At 40.0% G+C, this 20,274-nt stretch overlaps 1 protein-coding gene across 1 annotated transcript in view; it reads left to right on the plus strand.

Moving 5' to 3' along the window:
* The window catches only part of cacna1g (calcium channel, voltage-dependent, T type, alpha 1G subunit), a 350,831-nt gene that overhangs the window by 226,996 nt on the left and 103,561 nt on the right, over positions 1-20,274 (plus strand). The window contains exon 11 of the mRNA XM_085361223.1: positions 18,130-18,281. Coding sequence (XP_085217349.1) covers positions 18,130-18,281 — 152 coding nt within the window. The remainder of the gene's footprint in view (positions 1-18,129; positions 18,282-20,274) is intronic.

The following is a 20,274-nucleotide window of genomic DNA, read 5'->3' on the forward strand; positions in this document are numbered from 1 at the left end:
CTTCTATCATCTATGTTTTGATATTTTTTGCCTTACCAAAGCTTTACTAATAAACACATTTTATCCGCCTAATATTAAAGTTCATTAAAAAAGAAATTTAATTAAAATACAAAAACACAAAGTGTTGCATACACTGAGTACAGCTTTATTATTTTCATAGACACACACACACACACAAACTGTACTCTTTATATATGAGAGAAAAAAACACCTTCTGTACAAACTGGTTTCTGATCATTTGCATGACTAAATATTATGCCAGTAATTTGCATTGCTTTCACTACAGTTTCTCTAGTGTTGAGAATTTAAACTCCTGCTATAATTAGAAGTAATTTCCAGGGTCAACAACTGTGTCATGTTTATTTTCCAAGCAAATTCCCTCAAAATTAAAGATTGGTAGCTTCATGAATCTCATTAAACATCTGTTTCCATTCTTCTTCAGTTATTTTTGTTGCCAACTCCATACAGGCACTGAATACATTTCAAAAGGTATTTGGCAAAGCAAAATGCTAGTCCTGGATATTAGTTGCATTAGCGTTCATGATTTACAATTCAATTTCTACTAAAATGGGAAAAAAAGTTGTCTTGTGGTGTCTTATTTCCTCCTCTGATGTTCTCATGAGTATTTTTTTTATGGAGGACATAAAGAAGTTTGCCAAGTGCAGCTTTCAGGTTTGGGGTATGTATTGTGTTTGAGGCTATTGTGTTGGGTTATGTTTTTGGCACGTGCGGTTTTGGTGTAAAGTTATATAACACTAGGGACACAAGTACTGTGTGTGTGGGTGTGTAGTAGGAGATTGAAGCCTAGCCAGGTTTTAGGGGGTTACTTTCGGTCACTGACCCAGTGCCTATAAACATATCCAGATGTCAGAGACACACACACACACGCAGGAAGTTTTATAGCTTTCTAGTTTCTACTTTCCCTTCATCGTTTTTTTTCCTCCTGACTTTTCCTCTCGTGCTCTTGCTCATAGCTTTTTTTTTCTAATTCTGGTTGTACTGCTTCCTCTTTTCTTCCTCCTCTGTAGACCTATTAGCCTCCATCAACCTCTTTTTGCTTTTTCACTTTTTGCTCGCTTTTGTTCACCTCCACCTCTTTTATTTCCTTTCTTCTCTGTTCTGCGTCAGCCTCTCCCCTGCCTTTTTTTGTCCTCTTCAACCTTTTCACTTCTTTCTCAAGTGCTCTTTTCTAGTTTGGGTAACATGGATCCCTCCAGTCTCCAGACAGGCAGCTGAAGACTTTAGTGAGACGCTTCATTGATTGTAAGCCCATCGACATCCAATAGCCACAAAGATCACTAAGCCTCCTTTTCCTCTGTAACTCTGCCCATATGGAGGAGAGGCTGCCTTTCAATTTCCATACATCCTCCAGCCAAGTTTCTTCCTGGAGTTTTGAGTGTGTACCTCATGCTGCCATTTTTCCTGTTAAAACTAGTTTGACGGGCAGAAAGTCTCCCGAATTTTCACCTACTGCACTTAGTACTGCGTAAGTTCATATTTTGTCTATTACATTTTGGAGGAAGATGAAGCATTTTCATGAGGTTGAACAAATCAATCTGTAGTGCAAAAGTTAAAAGACAATATTTCTGATTATTTAATTTCTCGTCATGTGGAGGCAGTTAAACAAAATCATAAATATCCTCATCAAATGTTGCTGGTTTGTCTAAACTGCAATAAACACCTTCAGATTATATCCTGTAACAACTCTGGAGTCAGCATGATGTGCAATTTATTAGAAAGTAAAAAAATAAAGTGTTTTAAGTTAATTTAAAACATATCCACACTGAAATGTTTCATTTCATTTAGAAACATCCTGTCTCGGAGTGATGCTGAAACATTAGTTTATGCATTTATTACCTTTAGGCTGGACTTTTGGATTTCATTATTACCGGGTTGTCCCAGAAACTATTTCTCTACTTTTAAGGTTAGCCTTCAAATTTTGTTTTTGATAAAGCTTATAGGTAGGGCTGGATGAGGTGACCTTAAATCTTCCCTCTGTAGGTTAGATGTCCAATGATGCAATGAGTGTTTGTTCTTCACCCGCCTCTTTTCACACTCGATGTGCTTACACACGACTCTGCATTTAATCATTAGTTATTATTAATCTCTGGCTCTCTTTCACAGCATGTATTTTGTCCAGTCTTCCTCTCCTCACTCCTAACCGGTCACGGCAGTTGGCTGCTCCTCCCTGAGCCTGGTTCTGCCGAAGGTTTTTTCTGTTAAAAGGGAGTTTTTCCTTCACACTGTTACCAAGTGCTTGCTCTTAAGGGGGTGATCTGATTGTTGGGTTTTTTTCTCTGTATTATTGTAGGGCATTTATCTTACAAGATAACATGCTTTGTGTCTAACAGAGTTATGGATTGTCTTGCATTATCCTTGAAGCTCATGAGCTTTAGTGGCAGTTGGGAAGCTGAACTATTGAAATGGGATGCAGTTGTCTCACTGAGCTGTCATGAGCTGTATATTCATAATTGGGATGTCAGCATCTTTGGATGATCAAATAGAGCTTGGGCATTATTAGCTATACCAGTTGGATTAGCTCATGCATGGGAAACTTTAGAGAAAACAGAACTACAGACGATAAACCGTGTACCAGGAAGGATCTTTCTCATGGAGGTTTATGGGGCTGTACTCCTCAGACAGATGAAGTCGATGCAAGTGCCCTAATCTTGTTGTTGTTTTAGTGGCCAGCATGGCTGACCACTGGTTTAAAAAAAGATTTAGGAACGCTTATAGGAAAACGTTGACCATTGTTTAACCAATCAGTAAGCAGTCCTCAGTCTCACACTCAGATCCACCCATTAAATTGCTTGTTGTGTTTCACTTCAAAAGAAGCTTTCGAGATGGTGACTCCAAAAAGGCCTTTCACCATCAGCAGGTGAAGTCATAGTGGCTGCCTCCATCTTTAATGCAGTTCATGTTTAAGAAACAGTCAAGTGATGCCATTAGAGGAACTGCACTTTTTGACATTTATATATTGGCTTCTTTTTCAACCACAGTGGCTGCTTCACCTTGTTATTTTTCTCTTCACAAACAAAAATAAATAAGTAAAATTACTGAAACGCTGACTCAGCCACTAACACATCATCATTGCTTCTCAGTAATATTTCTTTTTACATCCTGTTGACATTCAAACACATTTGTTCTTTTATGTTGTTGTTGTGGTTTGCTGTCTGTATATTTATTATTATACTTTTTTTTTTCAAAATGAGGATAATTCTGCCGTGTGTGTGTGTATTACGTATTTCTCAATCATGTGTAAGTCATTGTGGATTAGCCATGTGATTGATTGGTGACCTGTCCAGGGTGTATTCTGCTTCCCACCCTATGACAGCTGCAGTAGGTTTCAATTCCCCCAGTGACCCCAAGTTGGATAAGTGGATAAGGATGGATAATTGTGGTTGATTTGCATTCTTCACCTTGTTTGCAGAAAAACTCAGCAGGAGGGGCGAAAACCACAATGTCCTCAAAGCTTTCCAAGATCTAGATTTTTATATGAATCATTTCAAGTGTTTGTTTCCAAGTCTGACCGAAAGTAAACAGAGAAATTTGGAGATTTGATAAATATTGGTGTCCTGGAGACGGCGTTTCACCTTCTCAAAGTCTGGGAAACAAATGGGAAAGCAAAAATTGAGCAAAAATCTAGGATGAATGCTCCACTCTCCATATGGTAAGAATAAGCTTTTCCAATGAGGAAATAGCTGTTTTATTAGCTGGATATTTAATTAGCTACAACCGCTTCCGCACGGACGTGTTCTAAACATGAAAGTATCTACTGAAATTGGCTGATGAACAGAAATCCCAAGAGCAGAGATTAAAATAGCCTTTCCCGGTGGGAATTTCTGTATTTACTTTTGGTTAGATTAAATAACAAATGTGTTCAATAATATATGGGTTGTGGCTCAGACAAAGTGGATGCATCATACACTGCACAAAGAAACGAAAGGAACAATGAGAAATATCCCTTGTTAATCTAGGCTAAGGTTAGCGTCACGGCTGCTAGCGAGGCAATACCTGCATCCTGCAGTTCCTCTAGGAAAGCTGGACAGGGCCATAGAAGGTCCTTAACCCACCAACAGGACCAGTACCTGCTCCTTTGTGCTCAGAGGAATAGGTTGCGCGCTGCCTGGTACCGTGTAGCCCGATGGGCATTTGCCAGAGAACACCAGAAATGGCAGGAGCATCACTGGTGACCTGTTTTTCACATGTTAGAGAAGGTTCTGGTCTTGAGAATACATGGAAATTGTTATGCTGTCTGTTACATTGTCCAGCATGACCAGTTTGTTGGTGGTTTCAGTGATGGTCTGGGGAAGCATATCCATGGAGGGACACACAGACCTCTACAGGCTAGGCAACCCTGAGTGCCATTAACCTATTGGCAAGACCCACTGCACCAGACCCTACACTAGTGCGGTGAGTCCTGGGTTCCTCCTGGTCTATGACAATGCTCCACCTTGTGTGGTGAGAGTATGCAGACTGTTCCTAGAGGACAAAGGAACTGATCAATTGAAATCATTGACTTTCCCCCACGTTTGCCTGAAATACATTCAATAGAACAACCCTGGGACATTATGCTTTGGTCCATCCGATGCTTCCAGGTTGCACCTCAGACCGTCCAGGAGCTCAGGGATTTCATTTTTAATCCAATCATGTGGCATTCTTTTGTTCCTTAAACCATGCCCAGACTATATCACTATATATATTTCTCCTTGAGATCTGATGTTTTTTTGACTGATGCTTTTTGACAATGTAGATGTCATAATTATGGATATAGCATGTAATCCAAACAAATCATAGAACTGCCATAGTATCATCTGCTGTTTGCAAGTCAAAGTTTGTGTTTGAGGGGAAAAGAAAGAAAGAAAAACTACACCTTTAAGAAAGTGCTTCACCTGCGTTGAGTGTGACAGCTTATCGATCACGTTGACCCGTTTTCTGGTACCCCCTTCTGTTCTGTAAATAGATGAGACACACAGACACATAATATATAGCTGGTATTATGTGTCTAATTCGTCTCCAAATGAGGTTATAGAGTTCTGGCTGAGAATTTATGAAGATGAAACGACCACGCTGATGAATAATTGATGAAGAGGCAAACATGCGAAACACGACTACAACACACGTGCAAAGTGAATTCAACTCGAAGCGCAACCTGTTTCAAAGAGCCCGTCAGGGTGTCTGCTGGAAATAAATGCACTGCACGTGCTCATCAATCACAAAGTATGCAAAGTATGAGCAGATAGAAGAGAATATGCTTTCACTTTGCAGCTGTGTTTGTTTGTATTTGCGGATTTCACTTTAAGATCCAGACTAACTGTAATTTCCATTTTTCTCACTAGTTTATTATCCATAATTCTATACGCAGGACAAATACCACAGCAGGGCATCAATATGGGTATGCTTTAATTTTGAAAAGACATATTTTGTGGAAAGGTATTGAAACCAATGCAACATATTAAAACTTCTGTTGTTTCATATCCTTAATCTTCTGTGTTTTTCAGTTGATTTCTTTGGCAATGTTACAAAAATATATACACCTAACTTGTGTGAGGCAAAAGTTCAGACCCTAAACACACTTTTTTCTTACTCATGGCTCTGATGTCAGTAAAAGCGGATATTGCTGTCAGGCAGACAGAGACTGTGAGCACAGAAGCTCTTTAACTGAGTGTCACACTTTGTTTTCAGTATGAGATTTACTTCCTTTACTAAACACAATGTAACACATTACATAATGGCCGGGCTGCAGTTAATTTGAAATGCTTTCAAACGAAAACTGTGTAGCTGTCTCACATCCCACCTTTTATATCTGCTCACCAGAGCCACTGCCGCTAACTTTGAAATGTCTCAGCCACATATTCTGTTGCTAGTTGCAAAGACATTGTTGTGCTCTATTGGTTTTGGATTTTTTTTTTCACGCCAATGTCCCAATAGTACAATTGAAGAAAAATCCTTAGAGTAAGCATGTTGCACAGTTAATGTGGTTTTTCAAGCTAAATTCAGCTGGATTGTTGGCGCTCTTATAAACACCAAAAGTGGGGCATGTAGCTAATTTTGCCCAAGTCTTTCCTTTTTCTAAATCTTACAAGAATATATCTAGACTAAGACAAGAGGGTTTATGGTCATAGATTCAATATAATGGACGGATGTAACAACTGTAACCCATAAGCTAAAGCTAGCTAGACTGGTTAGCAACCAGCGTTCATAAACATATAGCCTGTCTAAAAGTGCCTGACTAATAAAATACTTGAATTTTACTCAAAAGGTAAACTTCTTGGATGGGCTGTACCTCAAAGCAAGCATGTGTTTTTGACAGATAAATCCATTTAAGTGCTAGAAAAGCTGCTAACAGCTAATATAACAGAGTTATACGCTAAAGCTAATATAACAGAGTTAGCAATTATTGGCTAATATGCTAGCACACCTGTCAGTCAAGGAAGCCAAAGCAGCCACGTCCATAACTTTAAATCTAAATAGTTTCAAAAAAGTTTTTAAAGAAATTCATTTGCTCCTCTATGCTTGCTATGGAGGGGGAAATTAGCCATTAAAGTTACACTCTGTAAAGTGCTGATATGTCATTGTTTTTTAAAGATTTTTTTTGTTGCTTAATTAGTTCAGCTAGTTGGCAGATTGAAACAACTGCCTGAAACATGTCTTGCATTTACAGCATAATTCTTTTCAAATTATATTAAGGCCCACTTTGTTTTTCATCTCTCTATAGAATATTTACCCATTATAGTGATTAAATAGCAGATGTAATACTTTTGGCCATGAGCCATGAGCTTTAAATACTGCTCTGCAAATAATTACTCTTTAGCTCAAGACATATAAAAGGATCTGACACACTGAATGAGTCCAAATGAACACACACACACATTCACATATATGTACAGTATGTGCAGATGTGACTTAACCCCTGAAATGTAAACCACAGGTCCAATTGATTCATATGCGCGTCCTTCAAAATACAGACCTACTGTTACTCTGCAGCCCCCTGTGCAGAGCTACAGCCTCAGCCTTGCTGTCCGTGACACATAACAGAACCCCTCTGTCTGTTTCCTATCTCTTAAATGCACACTCAGAAAAACGTACACAAACACTTGAACCAGCGCACACATGCTCTGTGTGCAGAGGGGCAGCAGAACGTGCCCGCGAGCAGTGTATGTAAATGTGTATGCGACACAGAGACGGAGATATAAAAAGATAATGAAATAGAGTGTTGGATATGGATAAGGGGAGTGTTAGGACTCAGAGATGATGGGATAGAGGGGGTGATGTGTGGAGGGCGGGTTGGACGAGTAAAGAGAGGGTGTCTGTTTTAGCTCCCTGTGCTGTTTAAGACTGTTACCATTTATGGTGGAGCTGATGGAATAGTTGTGTGCATGCCAACTATGTGACACAGCCCATAGTCTGTTTACTTGGGAAGGTCAACCTCTTTCTCACTTTACATCTATACGGCCACAGAGACAGCCTGTCACTCTTTCCTCTGCATCCTTTTTCTTCAGCTCCCTCGTCGGCCTCTGCGCTCCCTCAACGAAGAGGCGCTGATACCAAAATAGTTTGAGTAGAAGTTTAAGAGGCATGGCAAAACAGAGGTGTCAAGGGAAAAGGTTTAAATGCATGGTTCCTGTGTTTTTTAAAATTGGTGCTGGTGTTATAGTGAAAGCTTTTTAGCACCGCCATGAATATTGATTTGGCTATGCAGCTTTTACATGAGCACAAAGTGATCTGAAGTCCCTTTTGGGTCACTTGCTTCATGTTTCCCATAAGCAGCAGTTTGACTTTATTGACCTTAAAAGCTACTCACTTGAAGAGGAAAAGTATATCGGTGCTCTGTGATCTTTTCAGCGCTAAGAAACAGCGAAACATGTCAGCGATTGTGCATCGTGCACGTGTTTGAGCTTGTGTTCTTCCTTCATGAGTGTTGGAAAAGAAGCAAAATACACAACCCTAATGCAGCCCTCGCATTTCCCTTTTTGGACCATGTATACTTGGGGGTATTATAGGAGGAGCAGTGAAAATAGAAGCTCATATATGTCATATATTAAAGTTTTGAGGGTAAGCTTCTTTTTAAAATCAGTGACATTGATGTTGTGTTTAATGGATTTCAACATCAGAGTTATGTGGTTAATTTTAGGAAAACATCCTGCTTTTAGTTCCAGACTACCTGTTTTTGGGAAATCCCCAATAGTCATGTTTTGTTGATTTTAGTAACTGATTACAGTGATAATTAAAAAAATCTCTTCACATTTGCTGGACGTGATGCAGAATTGTATGGGCACGTGACTATTTTAAGACAGCTCTCTCTTTTTTTTATAAAAACAGCCTGATATTTAATCCAGGAATAAAACAGAATCAGGTTCATTAAAGTAAGGTCATGTCATTAACCAAATTTTAAAATCCCTCTCTGTACTGCCGGTGATGGAATTAATAAACAGTGTGTTTATGTGCGATGAACACCTCTTTACATATTGCCCCATTGTACTGGGCAGACATGCGCATTTTTTTTCTGCCCCTGCCAAACCAAGAAAAGACCCTCTTGCTGTATTTCTCGCTCAAACCAGAGACAATATTTATTCAGCTTTTATCCTGCCCTGGCAGAGGAATGTAGAGTTGGCATGTGAAGACACTGGCCACCCTCCAAGACAGGCATAGGAAATGTGTTTTTCTAATTTGTACGACGGTAAGACGGAGAAAGCAAAACAACAGTCCTTAATCCTGGCTTATAAAACGAGGGCTTTTCCAGCCCTGAAGGCTATGAAATCAAAAAGAGAGAATCAATGGAGTGATCAAATGATGGCTTCGGTTATTTCCTGGTTCAGTGAGATGTCAAATAGCATGCTGCCTGTATTTAGAAAGTTCTTCTTTCAAGCTCTTCTGCTGGATCTGCCAATTCATCCCTATCTTATTGTTGCTTTAAGCACTGGTCTCAGCCTTTATTTTGCCTTGAAGAGCAGATGTTTATGCAGGAAAGATTTAACATTTCATTCAACATTATGCACTCCACACTGTATATAAATGCCACTTGTTTTGCACATATTCAACTCTGTATATTTTATATATTTTATTATTATTATTATTATTATTATTTTATTTTATTTTTTTACTATTTAATTTGTAAAAATGTGTATACACACACACACACACACACACACACACACACACACACACACACACGTAGGAAAATATTTAGTATACACATCCAGAAATGCATACACTATTATATATTGTACATATATTTATTAGTTTCAGGTTGGCCATTCTTGTATTTTGCTCGTTTGTGTTGTTGTGTTTGCACATCTCTGTTGCTTGTGGGGCTCGCACACAAGAATTTCACTCGCATGTGCTGTGCCAGTGTGCCTGCACATGTGATGTGACAATAAAAAGTGATTTGATTTTGATTTGATTTTAAAAGAGGAAAAAATGAACACACAGATGGATGATTCTTGAAAACAAAAAACAAAGAAAAAAAACTAAGTAATCTTTGACAAAACCTGTGGAAAGCAAATATTGTGGTCATGCCAAAAAGCAAGATATGACAGATCCTGTGAAAAACTGAGCTCACTTTTTGATTTAGTTGCTTGTGGAACCACATTTAGCAGCAAAACACTGAAGTAATCGTTTCATCCTTGTCTCTACTCACTTTGCTGTATAGAAATTTTCAGCCACTATTCTTTAGAACATTGTTTTAGTTCACTGAGGTTTGCAGACATTCATTTATGCGCAGCTCTCCTAAGGTTACAGCTCACCATTGTATTCGGGTTAAAGGTTGCACACCAGCTGAGCCATTGCAATGACTTGATTATTTTCTTTTCTTGTAGATTTGTATAACCCATTTTGGGCCATGCTTCAGCTTCTGAACAGATGGCCTTACATTTGACTTTAAAACACTTTGGTATACACAGGAGTGAACAATCTACTCAATGACTGGAAGATGCCCAGTTCTTGAGGCTGCAAAACAAGCACCAGCATACTTGACAGTTGGTATTGTATGTAATATCAGTACAAACACAATTGGTGTATTTCCTAATATTACATACAAGGTCTTGAGTATTGTTGCCCCATCTTAGGCCCCTCTTCTATGGAACCAGAAGATTTGGGAGACAGACACCATTTCTACTTTCAGATTAGGTCATACTTTCTTTTTTCATAAAGCTTATAGTTAGGCCTGGATCAGGTAATCAGGTGACCACTTAGTTAGGTTAGCTGAGTATTAATTCTTCACTTACCTCTTTTTACTCTCATGTGTTTATACAACACTCTGCATTTAATCGGTAGTTATTATTAATCTCTTCTCATCCACGGGTGTCTTTTATCTAGTCCTTCTCCCTTCACGGCCAACTGGTTTTATGCTTTTGGCAGTTGGCCACCCTGCACTGAGCCTTGTTCTGCCAGAGGTTTCTTCCTGTTAAAAGGGACTTCTTCCTTCCCACTGTCGCCAGCTGCTTGTTCATACACTGTCATCTGATAGTTGCTATTTTCTTTCTTCATTCCTTCTTCTTTATTGCAGGGTCTTCAGCTCACAATATAAAACACATTGAGCTGACTGTTATTTTGAATTGGCACTACAGAAAAGAAATTGAAGTGAAGTGAATTGTATTGAATATGCTGTGTTTATTTTGGCCAAATGTGGTGCTGTGCTTTATGATTAACCATCTCTACTTTGGTCTCATCTGTCCAAAGGACATTGTTCCAGATGTCTTGTGGTTTGCTCAGATGCAGTTTTGCAAATGTAAGCTTTGCCGCCGTGTTGTTTTTAGAGACAAACAAACAAGCCGGCCTTTTTCTAATTGTACTGTCATTAAGTTGAACATTTAACATGCTAACTGAGACTTGTGAAGTCCCCCCACCCCCCCAAAAAAACCAAAAACAGAAACTGCATCTCAGAGTGTTACACGGATTAACCTAGTGGTGAATTTGCTGGACTGCTCACTCTTGGGATGATTGTGGCATTGTGTTAACACACACCTGAACGCTCCACACAAGCAAACTGCCAAAACTTCTGCTTTTATAGAGATGGTCACACTTGCTGATAATTAGTTAATCAAGTGTATTTAATTAGCAGCACATGGCTGTGATTTAGGCTCTTAATTCCTACGAGGTATTACTTCTTTTTTCACAGGACCCTAGGCAGTCCTGTGAAAGCTTTCTTTTTCACATGACTCTACGTGCTCTTTATCGAAATTATCAGTTTTTTATAATAATTTTCCTAAAACCTTATCAACACAACAAGTTCAATTCCATCTCTTAACTATTATCACTCCAAGGAACTTTACTGGTACTGAAATTTCTTACGTTTTCTTAAGACCGGGGGTAAAAGTTCATTTGACTTATATTGTTTATTATAACAGAATATGTCAGATGCCATAATAACAAGGTGACATTGTTATTTAGAGACTAAACAACAATTACTAAATCAACCATTATATTAAGTGAGCCTTGTTGAACCCCAGATTTATTGCATTAGTACGAAATATGATCTTTTGAGATAATGAAAAATAAGCATGACCACTATAATATCTGTTCAGTAAATATGAAGCTACAGCAAGTAGCCAGTTAGCTTAGCTTTACTCCCATTGTCAAGCCTAAATTTTAATTTGTACATTGGCCAAGCCAGTGTTGTCAGAAAAAGTTTGCATCCAGTTAAAGCACGCAGGTTCTTAGTTTTCCCTCTTCGGTCAGGTTGAGTCACTAAAACAGCTCAGAAACATCACAGCTTGGTCTAAAATATTCTTTTCACAACATTAACTCTGCACACTGCTAACATGAAGCTCATGAGTAAGAAGTGCATCTAGCTTGAATACAAGGGAACCTGGCCAAGAATCCAAAAATGAAAAGTTGGGAGTGAGACTGGTCACACTGTTGCCACGACAGATCCATGAAGGCACCACAACCAAAGGTACAATAAGCCACAAAAGACTTTAGCAACTTCCTGACGAAACTTTAAATAGTTCTTTCTGTTTGAATTCACCCCATCAATAAGAATGCTAATGTGACTTGCCAGTTTGCGGTTGGCACAACATGAAACAATAATGACTGGAGTGCTGTGGTTTTTGCGCATTGCGGGTTTCGTAACGACAACAGAGTTGCAAAGGCAAGGCTTTAGCCAGGCTCAAGGTCAAAGAGGGAGTTACAATTTCATGTATAGCACTAAAAACCTACCATAACACTGTTACCTTATGTGTGGCACAGAGGGAACAGCAAAGTTATATTGCTGCAGCTCTTCACACATATCGTGAGTGCAATCTTTTACTTACTTACTTTCTGCACTGCTGTTTGGATGCCCAAAGTAGCAAGTTGAGAAGAAATGTGAGCAAAAAATAACTAAATAATTCAAAAGTTTGTCACTTTACATTTTCAACATTGCATAGGCTCAATAAGGCTGGGACCAATGTTGTACCATGTATCTGTAGCCTACTACTGCTTCGGGAGCTGAAGCTTAGAATGGCTGGAATGTACTATCTCAGAACAGCAGTAAAAAAGGGAAACCTGTAGTGCAGGGGTGTCCAGCTCCAGTCCTCAAGAGCTACTGTCCTGCAGCTTTTAGATGCATCCTTGTTCCGATGCACCTGAATCAAATGAATGGCTTGTTATCAGCCCTTTGCCAATCTTGATGGCATGCTGACGAGGTAATCCAATCATTTGATTTGGAGTAGGGATGCATTTAAAAGCTGCAGGTCAGCAGGTCTCGAAAATTAGAGTTAGACACCCCTGCTGTAGTGTCACAGCAAAGAGAAGAAGAAAATTGTATATAATGCTTTACAAACGCCAAGGACAGCCCATATTGTTCCAACTTCAACAGATGTTGAGTTAAATCCTGATGGGTTGCAAACCTAAATCAAGTTAGCAAGAACACTTCCAATGGTTGCAACTTAAGAAAAAATTGCTGCGAAGCACCAAAAACAATGTTGTCTTTGTTGTGTCGGGGGGGGGCTTTTGTGGCATTTTGTTTTGCTTTGTGTTTCTATTTATTGGCATTTTCTCAAGTTGCAATGCGTTTCAGGGCCATCGTAGTATCAGTATGGCCAACAAAAGCCAAATTAAATTCCGCATCATTATTTCATTTCAGAATTATTGTTAAGTGGCTGCTATAGACTTCCTAATCATTAAATCATCTCAGACAAGACAATGATGAGGAGATACTGTATCCTCCTCATTGTTATTAAATCACCTCTAACCCCAGTAGTGAGTGTATCAATGTCCGTTTCATACTTGAAATGCCCTCTTCTGTAGCGAGCCCATGAAAACCACTTGATTAAACTAACATGCGCGCGCCGCACACACACCGGGCATGGCGCTGCATCATTGACAGTCTGGAGCGCCGCAGGGCACAGCATCCCGTTTAGATTAGATCACATCAGATTAGGTGGCATTACATTAGTGCTAACCAGATAACGCTATTCCTCATCTAACACACTTTACCTCCTAATGCTCCCGCAGCCTCATTACCCAGGAAACAGCCATCGAAGGAAGCAATTAGAAAAGCAAGAGTGTCTTTCTCGCTTACACGGTCGGGCATTTGGACGCATTAATCTCTCTCTAGGTAGCACGTGCACCTCACTGGCCATTAGTCAATTAAAAAATTTCTCCCGTTTGATAAGTTAATGGCTGTGAGGCTTCTGTGACACTAGCGTGTGTGTATGCATATGTTGTTTGGTTGGTGTATCTTTCACCCTCTTTGTCTCTTGTGTGCTCCTTCTGTGTGTGAGAAACTCTTTTATGGTCTCATTCTCCTGCAGTAATCTTGCATGATGTCTGAGGAATGTCTAATATACAAGCTGAAACAATAGCAGAGCAGAAACAGTGGGGGAAAAATAATGACCTGAACCTCGGTCTCAAGGCCCAGATGTCTGCAGTCCAAGTCTCACCTCATAAAAAGTGTACTTCTTGTTCTGGCTTATCAACCACATCTATTATACAGCTGGATGTGTGTGTCTGCATGCATGGCTATAAGTGTGAGTCTGTGCAGAAATATGTGCGTACATTGTTAGGAGTGTGGGAGTGGAGCTGCACTGTGTGGATTTATGTGTGTGGCCTGTGGATGTGTGCGTGCACATGGCTATTAATGTAACTTTGGAGACGCCTCTTTGCACACTGCACTGAGTGTGTGTGTGTGTGTGTGTGCTTCTGCATAACTGTGTGTGAGGGCATTCATCTGAGAGAAAACACAAACATCTAAGTGCCCCCGCATTTGTTTACCCCCTTGAACTTTCCGTAATCGTGTATCTATGCGCGCGCGTGCACGAATAAGAAGGATTTGCCGCCGCCACACTCGTCCCTGTACAAATGAATGGACACAATAAAGCAACGGGATCAAACGAACAGATTGATCTGCGTCTGTGAACACAGAATCAGACACAGGAGACACAAAGGTGAGATGAAACGGGGGAAAGCTTGTTTTTCAGGAAGCAGGGTTCACTGATAGGAGCTGCTCCGCAGACTGTCGACAAATTATTCTTTTTTTTTTAACAATGTGGCCCTCTGCTCTGTACATGTTCTCTACCGTGTAGTGTAATACAGCAGCTGTGTTACATGCTGGTGCTCAACCTAAAATGCATAACGAGTGAAAGGGTACAATGCACAAAAACCTAAATATGACAATTTGTTGACCTATTCTCAAATTGCAAAGCACAGGAAATCAAACACTGAAGCCTCACTGGTTGCTTGGAATAGCTATGGCAGTTGCTGACTTTTACAAGTTGCACACGTTCTTACTTTCTCACTTTAATTTACTGAACATTGACACGACTTTATTAGTTGGATAAGATAATGTCCCAGAGGTGTTCTACTGGATTTAGGTCAAGCGAGCGTAGGGGCCAGTCATCCTCCAGGAACTGCCAACATACTCTGCCGCACGAGGCTGGGCACTGCTATGTACCAGGAGGAACCCAGGACCCACTGCACCAGGATTTTATCACGATACCTAATGGGGGTCGAGGTGTCATTGCCTAACCTGTAGAGGCCTGTGTGTCCCTCCATGGATATGCCTCCCAGACCATCACTGACCTACCACCAAAACCAGCCATGCTGAACAATGTTACAGGCAGCGTAACCCTCTCCACGGCTTCTCCAGACTCTTTCACATCTTTCACACGTTCAAAGGGTGAACATGCTCCAGTGGTAGATTCTGGTATTCTATGGCAAATGCCAATCGGGCACCAGTGTGACCAGTGTGGTTTCGAGTGTCATTTCGAAGGGCTCTGGCAGTGCTCATCCTGTTCCTTCCCGTTGCACAAAGCAGCAGATACTGATCCTGCTGATGAGTTAAGGACCTTCTACGGCCCTGTCCAGCTCTGCTAGGTATTTGCTTGTCTACTGGTGTCTCCTCCATGCACCTGAGTGCTGGGAAACAAAGAAAACCTTGGACTTCCTAGAGAAGCACAGAAAAATGAATAACACGGAAGACAAGTTGGTCATTCAAATTTTTATTTAGCACGTCAGACATACAAACAACAAAATACTACTTCACATACTACATGACACAAAGTAATCTTGAACAGTTGCAGCGCAAGAAACATAGATTTCAGGGCTCTGGGGAAACTAAAAAAAGCACTAGTGCTGATATTAAGAACAGGAAGTCTGTTTGCACCCACAGCTCAACTGGTTGAATATAAACTGCTTTAGGTTTACCTCTAACTCTAATCTACCAACAGTCAGTGTTGATATTATCAGCTGAAGTTAGTAAAACCTGTGCATTATTTCCTTACAAATCTCAAAAGCCAATTACAACTTATTTTAAAAATGCTAATTATAACAAGCACAGTCTGAAAGTTCAAGCTCTGAGTTATGGTGCAACATCAGCACTTGGTGTTGTTGGACTGATATTTGCCTCCTCACTACTCAGACATGCGCCCAGTGAGTAACGCGATTCATCTTTAAGATTTAAGAAGTTGTTTTTAGCCATTCCTCTCTCAGCATGCTGCCACTGTGTACTTTTTGCACTTTTTTTAGCAAATAAAATAGTGACTTAAGGGTAGGCTGAAAAAAGGCCTTTCTGGTTAAAAGTTTTTAAACAGGCGCTCATAACTGTGATCTTTTGCACCCATGCACATGTCTGGCAGTGTACTGAAAGTTGTTCTACTTGTGTGTGAAGGAAAGGTAATGAGCAGGAATTCAATTGGTTACAATCTCCAACCTTATCACAAAACAGCACTAAAATCTACGCTCTGTGCTCTGGGAAATATTCAGATTTGCTCCCTGCAGTCTCATATCAGGGCAAAAATTTTGTGACTTTCTGGCTTTTGCTCCTATTGTAGCAATCAGACTGAAGACTCGAGTGTACGATTGCGTTGGTTTTTACTGCCATTTTAATAATGCATCAGTACAGATGCTCAGAGATTCACAGATTATACCCAACCGGTTCTGTGGGAGGTTTCTGTCACCAGGTGCTTGCTCACATTGGCATCAACTGATTGTTGACGTTTTCACTCTCTTATTGTAGGTTCTTTAACTTACAATATAAACTGCTCTTAGCCTGACTGTTGTTGCATTTTGGCTACAATATAAAATGTAATCGAATTGAATTTTCTTCTGATTTTGACCAGAAGTTCTCCTCCTATAGTTCCACCTACATATAAGTGCTAAATATCACACTTTTCAACTGACCACTTTTGTTTTTTACATCTAAGGACTTTCTGCCTTATTAGGATTAACACACACACACACACACACACACACACACACACACTGATGAACCAATCTGTGGTTCTGTATCTACTCTGGCATAAGATTGGAGGAACCGGGGATTGAACCACCAAACTTCCAACTGGTATTTGACCTGGTCCATCTTCTAAGGCAAATCCGATCCCTACACATGCCCTCAGTACAGCATCTCCATACTAGTCTAAACAAGAAGCAAGTGTGGCCAAGGATCAAACCAGGTCATTATAGACTCCATTCAAAGTCTGCCAATAGATGTCTCCAAGTTCTGCACACTGGAGGAGGTGAATTCTTGTCTTTCCCATAGTTTGACATGAAAGCAGTGTAACAATACCAGCAGTGAGCATATTTCGAAGTAACCGATTGACTTTGCTGCTTAAGGGCTCTAGACAAACTGGTGCCACGATTCAGCACGTGGATCTGTTATTCAACTGGTGATGCTAATCTCTGTCTCCTTTTCTCTGTGTATCCTTGCTAGTGTTGTGTAATCGCTGCTTAAACAGTCATGGTGTGTAGTGATTAGTGACAGCCCACCAGGACGGGCCTTAATGACACACACTGTGTTTACATTACGTTGCATTACCTCCTGGTTCAGCCGGGGGATTATGTTTCTGCTGGGACGATGACTCTATTTATACCCACACGCACGCACACACACACACACACACACACACACACACACACACACACACACACACACACACACACACACACACACACACACACACACAGTGGGATATTGAGACACATACACTTATGATAGAGAACGTAAAAACCCATTTTGGGCCTTCAACACCTATCCTGTATGTCATGTCCGTGCTACGGATTTGTGTGTGTGTGTGTGACACCACGTTTTGAGCTGTGTAAACTGTTTATTGCATGGAGATGAAAGGCCTCATGAAGCCTGTCTGGGTTGCTGCACAGGCCACAGACACACAACATCGTTCTGCCTCTTTTCTTCCCACCAATAATTACTGATACCCGCTATAGAAGTCTGATTTACATAAAGCGTCACATTTGGATGTGCCGCGCCTTTTATCTTTGGCTCGGAAGCTCTTTCCCTTGTCTGTCTGCTTGTTCTCATTGCCTGTTTTCCCCTCTGCGCTCAGATGCTTACAGACACACACACACACACACCATTTGATTGATCGAAATGTGAGCGGCAGTCCATTTCTCTGATGAGCTTTGAGCAGACGTTGCATGTCAGCACTCCAATCGGTGTGCTTGTCCCAGTGGAAGATAAGGACACTGTACATACATGCATTTATGATATATATGGTGTAATGCGCGTGTGAGAGACAGAAACTGTGACCAATTTGTCATATTTTAGTTGCATTTAGTCTTCAGCAATTGCCTTTTACTCATGTGATACAGCAGATGTTTATTCTGTAGTCATACAGTCAACTTATCCTGAGCTGCTTCCTCTGTAATAACACATTAATTACTCCCTTGTTTGTCTTTCTGTCTCTTCAGCCTGAGGAGCTGACCAACGCCTTGGAGATCAGCAACATCGTATTCACCAGCCTGTTTTCTTTGGAGATGCTGCTGAAGGTTTTGGTGTATGGGCCCTTTGGCTACATCAAAAACCCCTACAATATCTTTGACGGCATAATTGTGGTCATCAGGTGAGGACTCGCTCTCTGGCAACAGGAATGCCCTCAAATAAAACACGTATCCTTTTCTGCACTCGGCTTCTATATTTAAAAGGATGCCACTGGGAACACAAACCCTGCTCAGTGCAGTGAAAACGAATTCAACTCCCACATGAATTCTTCTATTTTTGTGCAGATCTCATACGATGTCAGATCTTCAAACAAAATGTAATAAAATACAAAACGCAACCTGACCGAATGAAATGCACAGCCTTCAAATAATGTTTGTTGAAGCAAAAAAAAAGAAAGGAAAAAGAGTCCCTGACATCATTGTGGTGGAATTTTGCAGCCATATCATATCCTGTTAGAGACCAGAGTTCATGTTTGTCTCTGTCAAAAGATCTCTGCCTAGATCAAGACCCAGTTGACCTTTGGGTCTATCTTTTTGTTTTCTTTACCTGTGTTTGGTAACTTTTGTCTACATTGTCCTAAAAGAGGGTTTCAAGGTCATCTGGGTGCATTGTGACAAAATTTAGATGAAAGGTAAAGTTCTTCTTCCTTTACCTGACCACTCCGCAACTGAGTGGGCACAAATGGCGGCCCTCCCGCAGCCTGATATTTCCAGAGTTCTCTTCCTGTTAAAAGGGAGTTCTTCTTTCCCACTGGCGCCAACTGCTGTCCATAGGGGGCAGTGCGATAATGAGAATTAGAATTTTCTCTCAAATATTTTAAGGCACTTACCTGTCAATAAAAAAGCTCCATTGTTGTGAATTGGTGCTACATGAATTGAATAGAAAAAAAGGTTGCTGTGGTGTGTGCGCCAGTTTAAGAACTAAACAGGAGGTTTCTTATTTCGTTTCGACATGTTGGAAAAGGGAACGTAATCAGCGATGTGATCCAGTTGCTAGTCCGGAGAGACGAGGTTGTGTTGGCTTTATTATTGTTTGCCAATTTCTCAATTTCAGCCCTGTCTTCATATCGAAACATTCATTCTGAATTCCTTTATCCCTGGGAGAAAGAAATCAGAAAGTTTATTTCAGAAAGGGTTTGTTTTCAGTCACGTAAAAGTGCATTTATTTTATTTTATTTTTAAAAAAAGCTGAAATGGAGAGAAAACACTTTTTTTTTTTAAAAAAAAAAGAGAAAAAGAGAATACTGGTGTGCTTGTAGTTCTGGCTATTTTGATGGTTCTGAAAAATGATTGAACGGGATTGGTTGTCATCAGGCCTCGGTGTGTCTAGTCCAGCTGCAGGTTATCAATGTAGAGTCGTAGTTCTTTGGATATATTAATCCAGATTTCTTTTTCTTTGCTTTTTTTGTTTTTTTTTACACAAACCCACTTTGTATTGGGTAACCTTAGTCCTCCAGCACGCAATTATCACTTAATACTTGTATATATAAAACTGTGCATCACAGCATTAAATTAAATTAAATATAAAACAATTTCTTATGTATCAAAAACTAAAGACATTAGTAGAAAATCGAATACATTTTAAAGCACTGTCTGTGAAGATTTTTTATATTTATCAGTAATACCATATTTAGGACTTAGGAAAATATGGGAGTTCTTCCTTTCCACTGTCACCAACTGCTTGTTCATGCAGGTTTGTTTGATTGTTGGGGTTGTCTCTGTATTTTTGTAGGGTTTTTACCTTACAATATAAAGCACCTTGTGGTGACTGTTGTTGAGATATGGTGCTGTATAAATAAAATTAACTGAATTTAATTGAAATTAATTTTATGTACAACACTAAACTGGAGCTAAGCAAAGGTACAGAATAGTGTCTGGTAATCTCATAGTGGTGCATCAAATCTTTCCTTCACCTGGAGGTGGAGACCAAACCTGAGCTAAAAGAAGACGGAGCTTGTGTCTAAGTACATTTTCACACATAAATTTCAGATCAGTTCAGGAGGATAAAGCTAAGATATTTTCTACAGTTATGTTATGTTGTGTTATGTTATTTCATGTGTTTGTTTACAGGTTTCTCTGCTGATCCAAAGTGGCCAGAAGAATAAATACTTTCAT

This window comes from Diplotaxodon limnothrissa, linkage group LG8 (assembly GCF_057381915.1).
Source record: "Diplotaxodon limnothrissa isolate DT_005_m linkage group LG8, D_limnothrissa_male_GT1.1, whole genome shotgun sequence".
In the NCBI taxonomy this organism is placed as follows: domain Eukaryota; kingdom Metazoa; phylum Chordata; class Actinopteri; order Cichliformes; family Cichlidae; genus Diplotaxodon; species Diplotaxodon limnothrissa.